The sequence below is a fragment of the Rhinopithecus bieti genome, unplaced genomic scaffold, assembly GCF_001698545.2.
Source record: "Rhinopithecus bieti isolate Rb0 unplaced genomic scaffold, ASM169854v2 scaffold_3874, whole genome shotgun sequence".
NCBI classification, from domain to species: domain Eukaryota; kingdom Metazoa; phylum Chordata; class Mammalia; order Primates; family Cercopithecidae; genus Rhinopithecus; species Rhinopithecus bieti.
Window position 1 is genome coordinate 1,614,183 of NW_016804362.1, and position 21,079 is coordinate 1,635,261.

General features: G+C 38.8%; 1 protein-coding gene across 2 annotated transcripts in view; it reads left to right on the forward strand.

The window, feature by feature from the left end:
- The window catches only part of TBC1D15 (TBC1 domain family member 15), an 84,662-nt gene that overhangs the window by 18,270 nt on the left and 45,313 nt on the right, over window positions 1–21,079 (forward strand). For both annotated transcript variants that reach the window (XM_017867514.1, XM_017867515.1), the window contains exons 2-3: window positions 15,589–15,687; window positions 16,439–16,513. In XM_017867514.1, the coding sequence (XP_017723003.1) occupies window positions 15,589–15,687; window positions 16,439–16,513 (174 nt within the window). The remainder of the gene's footprint in view (window positions 1–15,588; window positions 15,688–16,438; window positions 16,514–21,079) is intronic.

The window sequence follows — 21,079 nt, forward strand, 5'->3', positions numbered from 1 at the left end:
AGCCTATCTATTGCTTAGAACATTTATTATTTCTTTGTGTTAGAAGCATTCACAATCTCTTCTATTTGAAAATATACAATAAAATGTTAATTATATCATGTAATAATGCTGTAGAACATTAGAATTTATTCTTCCTGTCTAGCTGTACTTTAGTATTCATTAACCAACCTTTGTCTCCTTCCCTTCCCCCAACCCTTCCCTGCCTGTAGTAATTGCTGTTCTGCTTTCTACTTCGATGAAGCCAACTGTTTTAGCTTCTACATATGAGTTAGAACATGTGGTATTTATCTTTCTGTGGCTGGCTTATTTTACTTAACATATATCCTTGATGCTCATCCATGTTACTGTAAATGACAGGATTTTTTTCATTTTTATGGCTTAATAGTATACCCTTGTGCATATATACCATATTTTCTTTCTTTTTTTGTTTTTTGAGACAGAGTTTCACTCTTCTTGCCCAGGCTGGAGTGCAATGGTGTGACCTCGGCTCACCGCAGCCTCTGCCTCCTGGGTTCAAGTGATTCTCCTGTCTCAGCCTCCTGAGTAGCTGGAATTACAGGCATGTGCCACCACGCCCGGCTACTTTTGTATTTTTAGTAGAGACAGGGTTTCTCCCTGTTGGTCAGGCTGGTCTCGAACTCCCGACCTCAGGTGATGTGCCCACTTCGGCCTCCCAAAGTGGTGGGATTACAGGTGTGAGCCACTGTGCCTGGCCACCACATTTTCTTTATCACAGTCATCTGTTGATGGACTCTTAGATTGACTCCGTATCTTGGCTATTGTGAATAGTGCTGCAGTAAACTTGGGAGTGCTTCTTTGACATACTGATTTTCTTTTTTTGGGATATATAGTCAAAAGTGGGATTACTGGATCATACGGTAATTTTTTTTTTTTTTCATTTTTTTTGAGATAGAGTCTCACTTTGTTGCTCAGGCTGGAGTGCAGTGATGTAATCTTGCCTCACTGCAACCTCCCAATTTCTGGGTTCAGGCAATCCTCTCACCTCAGCCTCCTGAACAGCTGGGACTACAAGCATGTGCCACCATGTCCGGCTAATTATTTTTATATTTTTGTAGAGATAACGTTTCACCATGTTGCCCAGGCTGGTCTTGAACTCCTGAGTTCAAGCCATCTGCCCGCTTTGGCCTCCCAAAGTGTTGGGATTACAAGCATGAGCCATCACACCTGGCCACTGTTTTTAGTTTTTTGAAGAACCTTCATACTGTTTTCTGTAGTGGTTGTACCAATTTACATTCCTACCAGCAGTATATAGAGTTATCTTTTCTCCATATCCTCACCAGCATTTTTTTTGTTGCTGTTGTTGTTTTGATGACAAAAAATTAGTCATCAGTTAATTAGCCTTTCTGGGATGAGATGGTATCTCATTGAGGTTTTGATTTGCATTTTCTTGCTAATTAGTGATGTTGAACATTTTTTTCATATACTTGTTAGCCATTTGTATGTTTTTTTGTCATTGTCATTTTTAAATGTAGATACAGAGTTTTATCGGGGAACCAGCCCCAGTATTTCAACGTAGGTTCTTTTCTATTTTCGCTAAGTGTTGGCTGGTCTGAGAAATAAAGAGAAAGAGTACAAAAGAAAGAAATTTTACAGCTCGGTGTCTGGGGGTGACATCACATGTCGGCAGGTTCCGTGATGCACCTTGAGCTGCAAAACCAGCAAGTTTTTATTAGGGGTTTCAAAAGGGGAGGGGTGTACGAATAGGGAATGGGTCACAGAGATCACATGCTTCAAAGGCAATAAAATATCACAAGGGCAGAGAGGCAGAGTGAGATCACAAGGTCAGGGCAAAACAAGAATTACTGGTGAAGGTCCATGTCTGTTGGGCACACATTGTCATTGATAAACATCTTAACAGGAACAGGGTTCGAGAGCAGGCAACCGGTCTGACTAGAATTTGCCAGGCTGGAATTTCCTAATCCTAGCAAGCCTGAGGGCACTGCAGGAGACCAGGGCATATTTCAACCTTTATCTACAACTGCATAAGACAGACACTCCCAGAGCGGCCATGTTAGAGACCTCCCCCCTGGGAATGCATTCGTTTTCCCAGGGTTATTCCTTGAAGATAAAAGAATTCAGCGGTATTTCTCCTATTTGCTTTCTGAAAGAAGAGAAATATGACTGTTCTGCCTGGCCCTGCAGGCAGTCAGACTTTATGGTTATCTCCCTTGTTCCCTAAAAATCGTTGTTATCCTGTTCTTTTCAAGGTGCCCAGATTTCATATTGTTCAAACACACATGCTTTACAAACAATTTGTGCAGATAACGCAATCATCACAGGGTCCTGAGGTGACATACATCCTTAGCTTACAAAGATGATGGGATTAGGAGATTAAAGACAGGAATAGGAAATTTATTATAAGATTATTGATTGGGGAAGTAATAGATGTCCATGAAATCTTCCCAATTTATGTTCAGAGACTGCAGTAAAGACAGGTGTAAGAAATTATAAAAAGTATTAATTTGGGGAATAACAAATGTCCATGAAATCTTCACAATTTATGTTCTTCTGCCATGGCTTCAGCTGGTTCCTCCATTCAGGTTCCCTGACTTCCTGCACCGGAGTTTATTTGTGCCAAGATGGAGGATTGCAGTCCGGGAGCATAGATTCAAGTTGCCCTGAATATAAACTTCTTGTATGTCTTCTTTTGAGAGATACCTATTTAGCTTATTTGCCCTTTTTAAAATTGGAGTTTTTTTTTTTCTTTTCTGTTGAGGCTTTTGACTTTCTTGTATCTTCTGGATATTAAACCCTTGTTGGATGTATACTTTGCAGGTATTTTTTCCCCATTCTACAGGTTGTATCTTCATTCTGTTGTTTCCTATGGTATGCAGAAGTTGTTATTTTGATGTAATCCTGTTTGTCTGTTTTTGCTCTTGTTGCCAGTGCTTTTGCAATCTTCTCTATAAAATCTTTGTCCTGACCAGTGCCCTGAATAATTTCCTCTAGTAGTTTTTGAAGCATTTTCTTACAGTACTTTCATAGTTTTGGATCTTACATTTAAGTCTTCAATCCATTTTTTTTTTTTAAATGGAGTCTCGCTATGTTGCCCAGGCTGGAGTGCAGTGGTGCGATCTCACTGCACCCTCTGTTTCCCAGGTTCAAGCGATTCTTCTGCCTCACTCTCCCAAGTAGCTGGGATTACAGGCACCTGCCACCATGCCCTGCTGATTTTGTTTTGTATTTTAGTAGAAACGGGGTTTCACCATATTGGCAGGATGGTCTTGAACTCCCAACCTCAGGTGATCTGCCTGACTCGGCCTCCCAAAGTGCTGGGATTACAAGCATGAGCCACCACGCGTAGCCCTTCAATCCATTTTGAGTTGATTTTTGTATATGGTGAGAGATAGGGTTCTAGTTTCATTTTTTCTGCATATACATATTTAGTTTTCCCAGCACCATTTATAGAAGAGGCTGTTTCTTCCTCAGTGAATGTTCTTGGTTGACTTTGTCAAAAATCAGTTGGCTCTAAATTTATTTCTGGGTTCCTTATTCTCTTTAATTGGTCTGTGTATGTTTTTATGTCAGCACCACACTGTTTTGGTTACTATAGGTTTGTAGTATATTTTGAAGTCTGGTAGTGTGAGGCATCCAGCTTTGTTCTTTTTGTTCAGGATTGCTTTGGCTATTTGGGATCTTTTGTGGTTCCATATCAATTTTAGGATTGTTTTTCAATTTCTGGGAAGATTGTCATTGGTATTTTGATAGAGATTGCATTGAATGTGTAGATTGCTTTTGGTATTGTGGTCATTTTCACAATATTAATTCTTCCAGTCAATGAACATGGATGCCTTTCCATTATTTTATGTCCTCAAGTTTTCATCAGTGTTTGTAGTTACTCTTGTAGAGATCTTTCACCTTGGTTAAATTGATTCCTACATTATTTCGTTTTTGTTTGTTTGTAGCTATTGTGAATGGAATTGCTTTCTTGGCTTCTTTTTCTGCTAGTTCATTAGTGGTGTATAGAAATGCTACTGATTTTTGTACATTGATTTTGCGTCCTGTAACTTTATGTAATTTATCAGTGTTAGGAGTTTTTCGGTAGAGCTTTTAGGGTTTTCTGTAAGATTATATCTGCAAACAAGGATTCCTTACAGTTTGGATATCCTTTCTTTTTTTCTCTTGTCTAATTGCTCTGGCTGGGACTTCTAGTACTGTGTTGACTAAAAGTGATGAAAGTGGCCATCCTTGTCTTGTACCAGATCTTAGAGAAAAACTTTGAACTTTTCCCTGTTAAGTATAATGTTGGCCGTAAAGTTCATTGTGTTCAAGTATGTTTCTTCTACCAACTTGCTGAGAGTTTTTATCATGAGGGGTGTTTAGTATTATAAAATGCTTTTTTTTTCCGGTCTATTGAGATGATCATATGATTTTTATCCTTCATTCTAATGATGTGATATATCACATTTATTGATTTGCATATGTTGAACCATCCGTGCATCCTGGGATAAATTGCATTTGATCATGGTCAGTGATCTTTTTAATGTGCTGCTGGATTCTGCTTATTAGTATTTTGTTGAGAATTTTTGCAACTATGTTCATCAGGGATATTGGCCTATGGTGTTCTTTTTTTGTTGTGTCTTTGTCTAGTTTTGGCATCAGAGTAATGCTGGCCTTATACAATGAGTTTGGAAAAATTCTTTCCTCTTCAGTTTTCTGGAACAGTTTGGGAAGAATTGACATTTGTTCTTCTCCAAATGTTTGGTAGAATTCCACAGTGAAGCCATTGGGTTTTGGGCTTTTCTTTAATGGGAGACTTTTCATTACTGATTCAAACTTACTGTAATTGTTTTGTTCAGGTTTTTGCTCTCTTCTTGATTCAGTCTTGATAAGTGTGTCCAGGACTTTATCCATACTCCAGTGTATTGGAGTATGGTTGGTTGTCCTAGTCTCTCTAGTGATCCTTTGTATTTCTGTGGTATATTTTAATGTATAGTTTTTAAATTTCTGATTTTATTTGGGTCTTCTCACTTTTTTCTTGCTTTGTCTAACTAATGGTTTGTCAGTTTTGTCTGCCTTTACAAATAAATTAACTTTGTTCTGTTTTTTCTTTTTTGGTCTCAATTTTATTTCTATTCTGATCTTTATTGTTTCTTTTCTTCTATTCATTTGTGTTTGGTTTGTTACTGTTGTGTTTCTATTTTTGTTTATTTCAAGAAGTTTAAGAAATTTACTTACTAATTTCTTCTTTGACCCATTGGTCATTCAGAAACATGTTTAATTTTCATGTATTTGTACAAATTTGCAAGTTCTTGTTTCTCATTTCTAGTTTTATTCCGTTAGAGTCAGAAAAGATACTTCATATGATTTCCGTTCTTTTAAACTTGTTTAGATTTGTTTGCTGCCTAACATGTTCTCTCCTAGGGTATTGGTCATGTATTGATGAAAAGAATGTATATTATGTTGGATACATTTTTTTTTGTCGCCCAGGCTGGAGTGCAGTGACCGGATCTTGGCTCACTGCAAGCTCCGCCTCCCGGGTTTACGCCATTCTCCTGCCTCAGCCTCCCCAGTAGCTGGGACTACAGGCGCCCGCCACCTCACCCGGCTAGTTTTTTTTGTATTTTTTAGTAGAGATGGGGTTTCACCGGGTTAGCCAGGATGGTCTCGATCTCCTGACCTCGTGATCCGCCCGTCTCGGCCTCCCAAAGTGCTGGGATTACAGGCTTGAGCCACCGCGCCCAGCGGATAAAATGTTTTTAAATGTCTGTTAGGTTCATTTGGTCTAAAGTGCAGCTTAAATCCATTTTTTTCTTGTTGATTTTCTGTCTAGATGATCTGTCCGTTGCTGAGAGTGGGGTGTTGGGTCCCCAACTGTTACGTATTGGAGTATAGCTCTCCCTTTAGAGCTAGTATTTTGCTTTATGTATCTGGGTGCTTTGGTGTTGAGTGCATATATATTTGTAGTTGTTATATCCTCTTGCTGAATTGATCCCTTTTTCATTATATAATAACCTTGTCTCTTTTACAGTTTTGATTTTAAGTCTCTTTCATCTGATACACATAAAACTACACCTGCTCTCTTTTGGTTTCAGTCTGTATGTGTCTTTACAGATGAAGTGAGTTTGCTGTTGGCAGCATATAGTTGAGTCATTTAAAAAATTCCATTTATCCAGTCTATATCTTTTATGTGGGCAATTTGTTTACATTCAAGTTTGTTATTGATAGGTGAGGATTTATTCCTCTCATTTTGTTAATTGTTTCTGGTGGTTTTGTATATCCTTTGTTCCTTTTTTGCTCTCATAGTTTATCATTGAAGTTTGGTGGTTTTCTGTAATGGTAAGGTTTGATTCACTGTTTGCTTTATCCTTTGTGTATCTGCTCTAGCAATGAGTTTTATACTTTTGTATGATTTCATTATAGTAATTTTCATCTTTTTTTCCTTCCAGATATAGGACTCCTTTGGGCAGTTCTTGTAAGGCCAGTCTAGTAGTGATAAATTCCCTCAGTTTTCACTTGTCTGGAGAAGACTTTTATTTCTCCCTGATTTCTGAAAGACAGCTTTACTGGATACAGTATTCTTAGCTAGAAGTATTTTTCTTCCATCACATTGAGTATATCATCCCATACTGTCCTGGCCTGTAAGGTTTCTAAGGAAAAATCTACTTTTAGGCTGGGTGCGGTGGCTCATGCCTATAATCCCAGCACTTTGGGAGGCCAAGGCGGGTGGATCATGAGGTCAGGAGATCGAGACCATCCTGGCTAACATGGTGAAACCCCGTTTCTACTAAAAATACAAAAAATTAGCCGGGTGTAGTGGCAGGCGCCTGTAGTCCCAGCTACTCGGGAGGCTGAGGCAGGAGAATGGTGTGAAATTGAGAGGCTGAGCTTACAGTGAGCCAAGATCATGCCACTGCACTCCAGCCTGGGTGAGAGAGTGAGACTCCTCCATCTCAAAAAAAAAAAAAAAAAAAAAAAAAAAAAAAAAAAAAAAAAAAAAAAAATCTGCTTTTAATTTAACAGGGCCTTCCTTGTATGTGACTTGACTTTTTTTCCTGCTGTTCTTAGAATTCTCTTTTGACAGTTGGACTATAAGGTACCTTAGGGAAGACCTTTTTAGGTTGAATCTATTTGGGGACTTGTGAGGTTTTGAATTTGGATGATTTTATATCTCTCTCCAGACTTGGGAAGTTTTCGGTTATTTTATTAAATAGGCTTTCTACACCTTTTCTTGTCTCTTATCCCTTTGAAAGTGCCATAATAGGAATATTTGCTTGCTTAATGGTGTCCCATAAGCTTATAGGCTTTTGTCAGTCTTTTTTTTTTCCCCACTGAATGGGTAATGTTAGACTACTTACTTTTAAATTCAGAGATTCTTTTGCTTGATCAAGTCTGCTATTGAAGCTCTCCATTGTATTTTTTTATTTTATCATTGAATTCCTCAGCTGCAGAATTTCTGTTTGTTTTTTTTTTATTATTTCTATTTCTTTATGGAATTTCTCATTCATGTCATGAATTATTTTTCTGGTTTTATTGAATTATCTGTATTTTTTTTTTGTATTTCATTGTGTTTCCTTAAGGTTATTATTTTGAATTCCTTTTGTTGATTTCTTTTTCACTGGGGTCTGCTACTAGAGAATTGTATGTTCCCTTGGTAGTTTCCTATTTCCTTGCCTTTTTTTTTTTTTGAGATGGAATTTCACTCTTGTTGCCCAGGCTGAAGTGCAATGACACCATCTCGACTCACTGCAACCTCTACCTCCTGGGTTCAAGCTATTTTCTTGCCTCAGCCTCCCGAGTAGCTGGGACTACAGGCGTGCGCCACCATGCCCAGCTAATTTTTGTATTTTTAGTAGAGATGGGGTTTCACCATGTTGACCAGGATGGTCTTGATCTCTTGATCTCATGATCTGCCTGCCTCAGCCTCCCAAAGTGCTGGGGTTACAGGTGTGAGCTACTGCACCTGGCCGCTTTTTGTTTTCGTTTCATGCGTGCCTCTGTTGATGTCCATGCATCTAGTGGAACAATTCCCTTTTCTAAACTCTGTAGAGTGGCTTTTATAGAGAATAACTTTCACCTGCAGTTGAGTGTTTTCTTGTTTTTTTGTTTTGTTTTGTTTTGTTTGAGACGGAGTCGCACTCTATTGCCCAGGCTGGAGTGCAATGGCGTGATCTCGGCTGACTGCAATCTCTGCCTCCTGGGTTCAAGCAGTCCTCTGCCTCAGCCTCCTAAGTAGCTGGGATTACAGGCGCTCACCACCATGCCTGCCTAATTTTTGTATTTTTAGTAGAGACAGGGTTTCACCATCTTGGCCAGGCTGGTCTTGAACTCCTGACCTTGTGATCCACCTGCCTTGGCCTCCCAAACTGCTGGGATTACAGGCATGAGCCACCGTGCCTGGCCCACTTGCAGTTGAGTTTTAATTTATTGGTTGAGAAGGGTGTAGTGATTGTTTCCAAATAGGTGCAGTGGTATAGTATCCATGTAACTTCTTTAGCTGCTTTCAGTATCAGCAATAATTGTGGCACCTCAGTGGCATAGGTTGTAGAAGTTTGTGGCAGCAGTGGTAATGTTCTTGCTGTCGAGGGCTTTTGGGGTCCTCCTCGTCTTGTTTTCCTCACAACAGGAGACTTAGTTGAGGGTGTCTAAGTCATTTTTGGTGTCAGATTTGTTATGGCCCATAAGCAGCTGCAGTGGCACTGTATTCTATGTGTAGGTGCTTGGAGCAGCTGTGGGTTTCAATGTCTAGGCTCCGCATCTCATAAACCTATTTTGTCACCTGGTTCTTGGGGTGCAGGTTTGCTTGCTCTGGCTGTGTTGGATATAGGTTGCCCACAGATCCAGGATCTATGACACTGAGGCACCCTCTAGCAGCCCGGGCCCAGGGGAATGGGTTGTAGCTATGATTCTCTTCCTGGAGGGCAGGGCACAACACTGGCCTGACTCCTGGGAAGAGGGGGTACTTTGAAGGTTTTGACCTGGGGAGCAGGGTGTGGCTACAATTCAGGAATTTAAGCCAATAGGGTTCTCATTTGGATCTCACTTGAGATCTCACTTGGATCTCAGGGGATGAGGTCCTGGGTAGTAGTGACTCTAGACCTTGGGATGGTGGGGCTTGGCAGTATTCAGACTCTGTGAATCCAGGTGCAATAGCAGCAAGTACCCCAGAATGGCAGAACACAGCTGTGATTTGGGCCCCAGGAGAGGGGGTAGGGAATAGCACAGTGATGACTTTATTCCCCAGGGAGAGGAGTATCTCAACAGCTTAGACGCTGGAGGGCTAATCCAGTTCCAGAGAAGCAAGGTACTAGAGTTGTTTGTCCTGTAGGGTGAGCTATCTAGGTCAGCCACAGGTGTTTGTCTCGGATATGGGGTACCTCAGCCTGGGGATGTGTAGCTGCTCAGCTCAGGCAGGGCATCGATTTCCCAGGGAGTGATATGCGCTTCCAGCTTTGGCCTGGTGGGGCGTGACTGTTCTGTGCAGCTCAGGCACATTTCCCCGCGATGGAGGGTGCCACTTCAGCTTGGGTACTGGGGTGTGTGACTGCTCTGGGTGGCCAAGGCACTGTTTCAACTTGGGAACTGGGGATATGGGACTGCTCTGAGTGGCCAAAGTCCTGTTTTCCCAGAAGGCAAGATGCCACTTTTAGCTCTGGCCTGAGGGTGTGAGGACAAGTGTAGGTGGACTGACTCTGTTTCCACTTGGCCCCACAGGGAAGGGTGTACCAACTGTTCACAGCTGGCTTGGGGATGGGCCAGTGGACTGGGGTGGTTCGGTGGTGGCTTAGTCTCAGTGATGAAGGGAATCTGTGGCTACTTTCCCCCAGAGCAATACACATTCTGCCACAGTTCCAGTTCCAAGGTGGCATAGTGCAGTAGTCTTTTGGGCCACAAGGGTGGACATAGTATCTTCTTTCTTGGGGGAGCACAGCTATTTGGACTCCAGGTAGCTCCCTCAGCTGGTGTTGGTGCCTGTGAGGACTGCAGGGACCCCACTGGTGAGGTCTGTAGGTGTCCAAGTTGTTGGTGGAGGCTGCTGGTATTCTCTCGTTCACATCCTTGCTTTAGGAAGAAGTTCCTCCTGGTTCCCAGATGATCTCAACTCTGGGATGGAGTGATGAGATCCCAATATTTCCTTCTTTCTCTGTGGCCATCCTGAGTTTCTGTGTGCTTACAAGGGTTTCTGTTATTCCTCTGATGTACTCTAGTGCTCTCCCTCAGTTATTACTTATTATTTTTAGAGACAGAGTCTTGCTGTGTTGCCCAGGCTAGTTTTGAACTCCTAGGCTCAACGAATCCTCCTGCCTCGACCTCTCAAAGTGCTGGGATTACAGGCGTGAGCCACTTCGCCTGGCCTGCCTCCTCAGTTTTTTTGTTAAAATATAGTTGTTGGTTCATTGTTTTGGTTGCTTGTTGGGGGTTGGGGAGAGATGAGTACTAGGGCCTTCTAGACGACCATCTTGTTGACATCAGTCTCTGGACTTCTGTTTTTGTATTTTGGGCTGTTTAAAATAGTTGGTATTTGAGAGTTGTGATTTTTGTATTTTAATAAACACATGTGCTTAGAGATTGGGGTGATGAACAGGTATGTCATATGAATATAAAATAAGATCACACCCTTAAAAAATAGATTGAAGGACTACAATATTAAACCAAGATGATATTGAAAAGGGTTAAGCTTCTTGTGTAGAATATTTAGGAGTTCAGATGAGAGTAAGGGTTTTTGTTTAAAGGCCAAATGCTCCTGCATTGGTTTATAAATTTAGACATTTAAAAATTGGTTTTCAGTTCTGAAGCAGCATTGTTTTCTGCATTTAAGCCATTTCAGGAACTGTTGTCCTCTAGGGAAGCCATGTGGAAATTTTCTGGTAGTTTTTTTAGTCAATAACAGTTATGATTTAATGGATGAATGTTTCAGCAAATCTGTGATTGGTGACTATACTAAAGACCACATATTCATCCAAGGAAAGACTGGATTACAGATTTCCTGACAACTCTTTCCTCAATTCATTCTTTTCATAAAATAGAGATGTGGATAACAATATCGGTTTTGACTCATTCGGGGTGGCTGTGAGGATTTATGTGAGAGCAGGGTACTTTGGAAACAGGGTGCTACAGGTTGATTATCCCTTATTCAAAATACTGGGGACCCAAAAGTGTTTTGGATTTTGGATTGTTTTGGATTTTGGAATATTTGCAGTATACTGGTTGAGCATCCCCACTGTAAATACCTGAAATCCACAAAGTGTTCATTTAAAAAAAAAATTATTTATTTATTTTTTAGAGACAGGATCTTACTTTGTTGTCCAGGCTGGTCTCGAACTCCTGGGTTCAAGCAGTCCTCTCATTTTGGCCTTTCAAAGTGCTGGGATTACAGGCCTGAGCCACCGTACTCAGCCAAGGAAGCGTTCCAAGGTCCATTTCATTTGAGCTTGAAGCTGGTGCACAAATTTTGGAGCATTTCAGATTTAATATTTTTGAATTAGGGTTGCTCAAACTATGTTTAAGTTAAAACAGTTATTACTAAGTGATTTTATATTTGAAGTAAATTATGTACCAATGCAACTATTTTTTTCCTGTGCCCTTAAGTCTTGTAAAATATAATACTTTGTAAGATTTAGTAGCTATTACAAATTAATAAATTTATTAATTTTATTAATCTGCCATTTCTGGCAGAACTATTACTTTGTATCAGTTAACATCATACCCTTGAAAATTAGAAAGCTAAACATGACTGCTTTCTGAAGACAGTATAAATGTGGTTTGAAATTTGGAGTTTTGGGGTGTATAATTTGTTCCTCAAAAGGGGCTGAAGAGTTGAGGAACACAGAATACAGAATGAGTGCAGCTTTGACTTTTTTTTTTTTTTGAGACGGAGTTTTGCTCTGTTGCCCACGCTGGAGTGCAGTGGCACGATCTCAGCTCACTGCAAACTCCGTCTCCCGGGTTCACGCTGTTCTCCTGCCTCAGCCTCCTGAATAGCTGGGACTACAGGCGCCCACCACCACACCCGGCTAATTTTTTCTATTTTTCAGTAGAGACGGGGTTTCACCGTGTTACCCAACATGTTCTCAATCTCCTGACCTCATGATCCACCCACCTTGGCCTCCCAAAGTGCTGGGATTACAGTTGTGAGCCACCGCGCCCGGCCAGCTTTGACTTTTTTGTAAGGTGTCTGTCACTTTAATTATTTTCCCAGCTGAACTACTTAGGAAACTCTTTCAACTTTTCCTTAAGTGAAAAAAATTAGGCAACACTTACCCAACAAATGTAAGAGAAAGAGTTGCTTAATGTGCCTAAATAAGGTAAAATGTTTTATTTGGTTGTATAGGGTTCACCTCATTAAGGTTCCAGAATCTCTTTAGTGTTAATGGTATCATAGAACTTCAGATTGCATTGTTAATGATAGCAAGCTTTTCTTGCCAAATGAGTGTCTCTTTTTCCAAGTGTCCGACTATTCTACTAGCTGAGTCTTATGTGAAAATATGCTAAAGTATTATTTCTGAGTCTCTGATCCATGTGTCACAAAGGCTTGAGAATATTTTTCTCAATATCTTTTTTAAAATAAATTTTATTATGTACATTTAAGGTTTACAACATATTATGGGATACATATAGATAGTAAAATGGTTACTGTAGTGAATTAGATTAACATATTTGTCATCTCACAGTTACTTTTTTGTGACAACAGCAGCTAAAATCTTATTTAACTGGAGGATAGCATTATGCCACGTGAAATAAGCAGATACGGAAAGAAAAATAATTGTGGGATTTCACTTATATGTGGAATATGCTTAATTAAAAAAACAACTCAGGGCTGGGTGCAGCGGCTCACACCTGTAATCCGAGCACTTTGGGAGGAGGCCAAGGCGGGCAGATTACCTGAGGTCAGGAGTTCGAGACCAGCCTGGCTAACATGGTGAAACCCACAAAAATTAGTCGGGCATGGTGGTACGTGCTTGTAATCCCAGCTACTCAGGAGGCTGAGGCAGAAGAATCACTTGAACCTGGGAGGCAAAGGTTGCAGTGAGCTGAGATCGTGTCACTGCACTCCAGCCTGGGCGACGGAGCAAAACTGTCTCAAAAAAAAAAACAAAAAAACAAAAAAAAAAAACCTCAAATACCGAGAATTAAACAGTGGTTACCACTAGTCAGGGTTGCTAGGAAATGGAGAGATATAGGTGAAAGGATAGAAGATAGATACATATGATGAACAAGTCTAGAGATCTAATGTACAGCATGCAGACTAAATAAAATTACATTTCAAAATTGGAGATTTTAAGGGATTTCTTTTCCATAACCTTTTCATATTTTTTTGTGTTCCTAGGTAGGATTATCTGGTTCGCCCTCCTGTTTTATAAATGGATAGACTGAAGTCTAGAAAATTTAGTTTATACTTCGGGACTTTCCTTTTTTCATGTTACTCTTTAAAATTATTTTTAAATATATGACTATATTTTCACTTTGAAATATTCAAATAAGTCAGAGTCATTAACATAGAAAGTTAACAGTTCCTCCTTCAACCTTTCCTCATCCTATTCTCCCGAAGTAATCTTTGTTAAACAGCTTAAAGTATCCTCCCAGAATTTGTTCTGTATATTTCACACAGATAGAAACTTTATAAAAGTGTAAATGTCAGCATACTGTATATACACGATGATTTTTCTGTGTGCATTGTCTGTTTGCTCATCCATTTAATCTGCCTCATCCTAACTCCTGAATAGTATCCCCCATAGAATAGATATCCCAAGATATATTTGATAATTTTCCTATTCGTGGATGTTTAGATGCATACCCTTTCTTTCCTCCTCCTCTTCTCCTTCTCCTTCTCCTTACTCTAAAATTATAAATAATACTCCTGTGAATATTCTTATGCATATTTTTGTGCATATATCTATAGGCTTTAAAATTTCTCATCTCCACAAACAATATAGAATTGTTTCCCACCCTTTCTCAGCTCATCCTATCCCCATGTAAGCTTCTGTTTACATGCTGGTCTGATGCTTAACAACTATTTCAGTAAAGGCCATGTTACTTAGGTTTTTGAAATCAAAACTTCCTTAGTGATCTTAATTATAAAAGACTCTTTCCTGACACAAGTCCATATCACAGTTGATTAACGTTAACAAACCCGAGAGAGAGGCAGTAAAAGTAATGTGGAACCTTTATATTGTGGTGGCTAAGAGCACAGTTTTCTGCTGTCAGACTACCTGGGTTTCAGTTTCATCACCACCTGTTATTATTTGCCTCATTTACCTTGGGCAGTTATTTAACCACTTTCAGTTTTCTTATTCACACAAATGGGCTCCTTATCCCCATGGTGTAGTAGAATATAGTTATATAATCTGTGGTTTAGGGTGGTTGTAAGGATTGAGTTACAACATATGAAGTTCCTAGTGTATAAGTGTTCTGTAAATGTTAGCTAAAAACAGGAGGATACATGCCCATTTACATTTATGAATGAAGGAGTGATAGACTGATGGTGCTCGTCTTGCATTGCTGGCCCATGATATTCTGAAGACTAATATTAATAAAAGGTCTACAGAAATAGAATAATAAACTCTATTGACCAGACTTACATATGTCAAAAGTACGTAGATCTAGAAGTGACTGTTTTTCTTTTACTTATTTTCATAATTAAAAAAAATTTTAATGGTTTTGAATGGGTCTCAAGAATGGAATCTTAATTTATAACATTATGTCTATGAAAAATGAGGCTTCACTTTAAATGTTTAAACTTACTTGGGAGTTAACTTAAGTCTCCCCTATATTCCCATAGGAATTTATTCAAGGATTATGTCTTTATCATCTTCATGTACTTTGTCTTTTATGTGCTTTTTACATATAAAAGCACTCAGTTAATATTGTGAAATTGAATTAGTTTAGTCATTTCTAGGAGTCCCCATCACTACTCTCTTTAGTTTTGTTCTCATTACTACTCTTTAAAATTCCTGTATTATTTCCCGAATTTCTATGCCATGGTGTTTCAAAAACACACCAAAATGATCTTACAGTAAAAATGTGCTATTATGGGAATAGTTAGAAAGGATTGATTCCTCATTGTGTTTCATTTGTTCTTATTCTTAGATATTTTCAAGTGCATTTTCAATTCTAGCTCAGTATTTTCCTTAATGCTCATGAAAAAAAATTTTTTTTGTTTTTTTAGAGAGATGAGTTATTGCAGTATTGTCCAGTGTGGAGTGCAGTGGCCATTCACAGGTGCATAGCACCCTACAACCTTGAACTCTTGGGCTTAAGCCCAGCCTCTCAAGTAGCTAGGACTACTGGCATGTGCCACTGCATCTGGCGAAAAATATAAATTTTAGGTGGATTTTAAATATTGAGACTTGTTGCAATTAGTCTGACATCTTGAAGTGGAAGATCAAGATTGTGATTATCACGAATCTGATAAACTTCATGCATTAACAAAGCAGAATTCATTCCAGTTTATGTTTGCTTGATTGAAGTGCTCTTAAGTCTGAGAGGTATTTTTTTAAATAATACATTTATATATGAAATAATCAGAAACTTGGCCAAGTATAAGAAAATATATCTTAATATTTTTAACAAATGTTAAAATAGTACTCAATAGACATAACATGATTAACTTTATTTTTCCTGTTATAGATTATATATGAACAGGAAGGAGTATATATTCACTCATCTTGTGGAAAGACCAATGACCAAGACAGCTTGATTTCAGGAATATTACGTGTTTTAGAAAAGGTAAGTTTCTAGTAAATGATTTTATTTAATAATAGTTTATAGTGGTGATTCATCTTTGGAGAATTATCAGAAAGTTTGAATTTCATATGTAAGATACAATTATGTAATTGAACAGTAATTGTAAATTTAACATGGATATGATGTAGTAAACACATGCTCCTTGACTTATGATGGGGTTATGTCTTGATAAACCCATCAAAATTGCAAATATTATTTATCAAAAATGCATTTAATACACCTAACTTACTGGACATCATAGTTTAATTTCCTTAAATGTGCTCAGAATACTTACATTAGCCTACATTTGGGCAAAATTATCTAACATAAAGCCTGTTTTATAATCAATTGTTGATTTTCTCATGTAATATATTGAATACTGTGCTGAAAGTGAAAAACAATGTTTCTTTGGTTACTTGAAGTATGATTTCTACTGCATGTGCATTACTTTTACACCATCCTATTACAAAAAAATCCTGAGTCAAACCATCATGAGTCAGAGACCGTCTGTACTTTAGATAAAATGACATGGAATATTCTAAAACTTATGTAGAAGTTGCAGTAATATAAATTTTCATAATGAAAATAGGCAGAATTTGAAAATGTATGTAACATTTTTGGTTTACATATGATATTAGCATATTTGAAATGTAAATACTTAAGAGGCTGAAATTTTATTTGGGTTCAGGGAATAGAATAATTAAGAATAACATATTGCTGAATATTAAATATAGTTCATAATTTCTTTCTCTAGGATGCTGAAGTAATAGTGGACTGGAGACCATTGGATGATGCATTAGATTCCTCTAGTATTCTCTATGCTAGAAAGGTATTTAAGAAAAAAATGTGTGACTAAGGGAATACCATTTAAAAAATAACAGTATTATCGATATATAATTCACATGCCATAAAATGCATCCTTTTAAAGCATACAATTCAGTGGTTTTTAGTATATTTACAAAGTTGTGCAACCATCTACCAGTATCTAATTTTAGAACATTTTCATCACCCTCCAGAACTCTATCAGCAGTTACCCCTCATTTCACCTACTTTCAGTCACTGGCAATCAGTAATCTACTTTCTGTCTCTAAGGATTTGCCTATGCTAGACATTTCATATAAATGGAGTCATGTAATATGTAATTTTTTTTTGACTGGCTTCTTTCACTTTGCATAAGGTTTTCAAGATTCATTCATGTTATATAGCATGTATGGTCCTTTTGTTTTTGATGAATAAAATTGTGTATACAGTTGTATTGTGTAATAGTGTATATATCACAATTTTATTCATTAATTGATGAACATTTGGGTTGTTTTCACTTTGGGGCTAATATATATAATGCTGCTGTGAGCATTCATGTGCAGGTTTTGTGTGAACATGTTTTATTTCTCTTGAGTATATACCTAGGAGTAGAATTACTGGGTTCCATAATTCTGTGTTTAACATTTGGGGGAAGTGCCAGACTTTTTCAGAGCGGCTGCATCATTTTCTAATCCAGCCATATATGAGGATTCCAATTTCTCTATATCCTCATCAACGCTTGTTATTATCCTTTTAATTTTAGTAAACCTAGTGGATATGAATTTCTCTTTGTTTCCTAGGGCTACTGTAAACAAGTCACCACAAACTGGGTGACTTAGAACAGTCTTAATTTATTGTCTCTCAGTTCTGGAGACTAGAAGTCAGCAATCAGGGTATTAGCAGGATTGGTTTCTTCTGAGGGCTGTTAGGGAGACTCTGTTTGTTGCCTGTCTGCTAATTTATAGTAGCATCAGACATTCCTTGGTTTGTAGATTGTATCCTCTGTGTGTTTTCACATCATCTTCCATCTGTTCATGTCTATCTCTGTGTTTATCCCCTTTTTATAAGGACATTAGTGATATTGGATTAGGGCCCATCCTGATAATCTCATTTTAACTTGATTACTTGTATTAAGACCCTATTTCCATTAGGTTGGTGCAAAGGTAATTGAGGTCTTTGACATTGCTTTAATAGCTTGTCTTTTGACAAATGACATTGCTTTTGCACCAACCTAATAAGTAGAGTCACATTCTGAGGTAATGGGAGTTAGGACGTTAATTTATCTTTTTGGGAGGGGGCAGCACAATTCAAACCATAACTGAAGTTGTATGTCGTTGTGGTTTTAATTTATATTTTCCTAATGACTAATGATGTAGAACATCTTTTCATGGGATTTTTGGCCACGTGGTGTATACAGCTCTCCTCTGGTATCTGTGGGGTATTGGTTCCATTCGATGTAGCATAGTACTTGGTGCACAGCAAATTCGAGTGTTACCTTTTGGAACTTTGTGGAATTTTTTTTTCCTGAGTATTTTAGATTCCATTTGTTGAATCCACAGATACAGAACCCAACCCATGGATATGGAGGGTCAACTGTATCTTCTTTGGAGAAATGCCTGTTCTAAATCTTTTGCCTATTTATTTATTTGTTTATGTATATTTACTATTATTTTTTTGAGACGGAATCTCGCTCTGTCGTCCAGGCTGGACTGCAGTGGTACGATCGCAGCTCACTGCAACCTCTACCTTCCAGGTTCAAGCAGTTCTCATGCCTCAGCCTCCCAAGTAGCTGGGATTACAGGTTCCTGCCACCATGCCCAGCTAAGTTTTGTATTTTTAGTAGAGGCAAGGTTTTACCATGTTGGCCAGGCTGATCTCGAATCCCTGACCTCAAGTGATCCGCCCACCTCAGCCTCCCAAAGTGCTGGGATTACAGACGTAAGCCACTGCGCCTGGCTGATTTTGAAGTTTTGTCCCAGGTTTTCTACTTTCCTTCATTGATGTTAAGTCTAATGCATTCTAATTCCTGATCCCATGTTATGTGTTTTTTGTTTTTGTTTTTAAATCTCTCTAGAAGCTTTTAATTACTGTCTTTTTGTTTCTAGTTTTATGTTCTGGTTATGTGCCTTTGTGGATTTGTTTTTTTAATACATTGTGCTGGGTACTTGATGAGCTCTTTTAATATGGAAACTTCTTTTTTTTTTATTTCTGGGAAATATTTTTGATTTATTTTAGTGATGATTTCTTCTCCATTTTCTGTTTTCTTTCTTTCTGGAACTCTACACTTTCTGGACTGGTCCTGTAATTTTAAAATCCCAACCCCTCCCCTTTCTTTCTTTCCTTCCTTCGTCCCTTCGTTCTTTCCTTCCTTCCGTCCATCCGTCCGTCCGTCCGTCCGTCCGTCCATCCGTCCATCCATCCATCCATCCGTTTATTGGTCTGTACTATTTTCTAGGAAATTCACCCTTCATTTTTGCTATAATTTCATTACTAACATCTTTCTTGTTCTGAGTGTCCTCGTGTCCCCTTTTAAAGGAATAGCATTAGCATTCTGTTCTTTGTGGTTGTAATATATTTTCTTATTACTTGAGGAGTTTAAGGATAGCTTCTTAGATGTTTTTCATCTCCCTATGTAGTCCATTTCCCTCTAGTGACCTTTTGCCCCACCCCCACCTGATTTCATTTGAACTCTGTTTTCTATAGATAACTTGCCTTTGATGTTTGTTGGTTATGTAGTGTGGTGCACATATTTAACAAATTTAAGAGCAGATGCACAGAAGTGATTATATTTTCTGTAGGTATGGATAGGCCTGGTAATAGTGAGACTCTCCTGGGGTGCATGGCTAAGCCATTTCCTTGGGGAATCCCTAATGTCAAAATCCATGTCTTTTTGGGCTAGTAGATTTGAGAAGAATCTGCCGATTCCTGGCTGGAGAGGGTAAGCTTGGATGGCAGTATTCTGCAAATGAGTGGAGAAAAAGGGCTGGGAGTCTTACCAACTTCTTTGTATAAGTTGACTTTCAATTAATTCTCCTGGCTTAAAGAAGTTATTCCTTTGCTCATTGTGCTTGATTTCTCCTAATTTAGAGATAAATGATGTTTTCCAAAACTCCAGTCTTTGGAACTTAGTTGTCCTGTCTTCAGGTTGACCTTTAATCCTCATTTCCCTGATTATTGGCATGACCTACCAATTTGAGCCTTTTTGTATGCAGAGTTGGTAGAGGGAGGTAGAAGTCAGAGAGGTGGGGAACAGAGTGCTTTTGTAGATGCTTCTTAGCTTTCCTCACTACTGACGATAGGGTTAATAGGGATGGTGGTGAGGTTTTTTTTTGTTTGTTTTTTTGTTTTGTTTTGTTTTGTTTTGTTTTGTTTTTGGAGAAGGAGTCTCTTTCTTTCATCCAGGCTGGAGTGCAGTGGTGTGATCTCAGCTCGCTGCAATCTCCGCCTCCTGAGGTCAAGCGATTCTCGTGCCCCAGCCTCCCGAGTAGCTGGGATTACAGGTACCCGCCACCACTCCCAGCTAATTTTTGGATTTTTGGTAGAGACGGGGTTTTGCCATGTTGTCCAGGCTTGCCTTGAACTCCTGACCTCAAGTGATCCACCTGCCTTGGTCTCCCAAAGTTCTGGGATTACAGGCACGAGCCACTGCACCGGGCCTGAGGGTTGATTTTTAAAAAAACTAGTCAAACAAGGAGGGCTCCCTGAGAAATGACATTTGAGGAAGGAACTGGAAGAAAAAACAATCTATTGTATAATTTCATTTGTTCAGTTTCCCTACTGTTTTGTCTGTTTCCATTTCTTATATCTTAATTTTCTTGTGCCTTTATAGTTTCTTTTATTCTAATTTTCCTTTTCCCTTTTAAAAAAGAATTATACTATCTACATATGAATACAATCCTGTTGCAAAAGTTCAATAGAAAGTTGAAGCCCTGCTTGACTGGAACCTTTTCCCTTACCTCTCTCTCTCTCTCTCTCTTTTTTTTTTCCTTTTTTTGAGTTGCAGTTTCGCTCTTGTCACCCAGGCTGGAGTGCAATGGCGTTGTCTTGGCTCACTGCAACCTCCGCCTCCTGGGTTCAAGCGATTCTCCTGCCTCAGCCTCTCGAGTAGCTGGTATTACAGGAATGTACCACCATGCCTGGCTAACTTTTTTGTATTTTTTGTAGAGATGGAGTTTTACCATGTTGGCCAGGCTAGTCTGAAACTCCTGACCTCAGGTGATCTGCCCACTTTGGTCTCCCAAAGTGTTGGGATTACAGGTGTGAGCCACCTCGCCTGGCCTCCCTTACCTGTCTCTGTTTAATGTATATCTTTCCAGATTTTTACCTGTACGCATTTTATTTTTATGTATGTATGTGTTTAGAAAGACCTAGTTTGTCCTCCTGTGTCAGTAGTAATGAGCCACTGTCATCAGCAGTGTGAGACGGTCCATTTCCTCACGTTGTCTTCCATATTCAGTATTATCTTTTTTAATTGAATGGGGCAGAAAATAGAAATCTGTCAGCTCGCTTTTCGTTGTTACTGAAGTTGGACGTATCTATGTTTGTTAGATTATTTCTTCTTTGACTTACCTATTCATACTATTTGCCTGTTTTT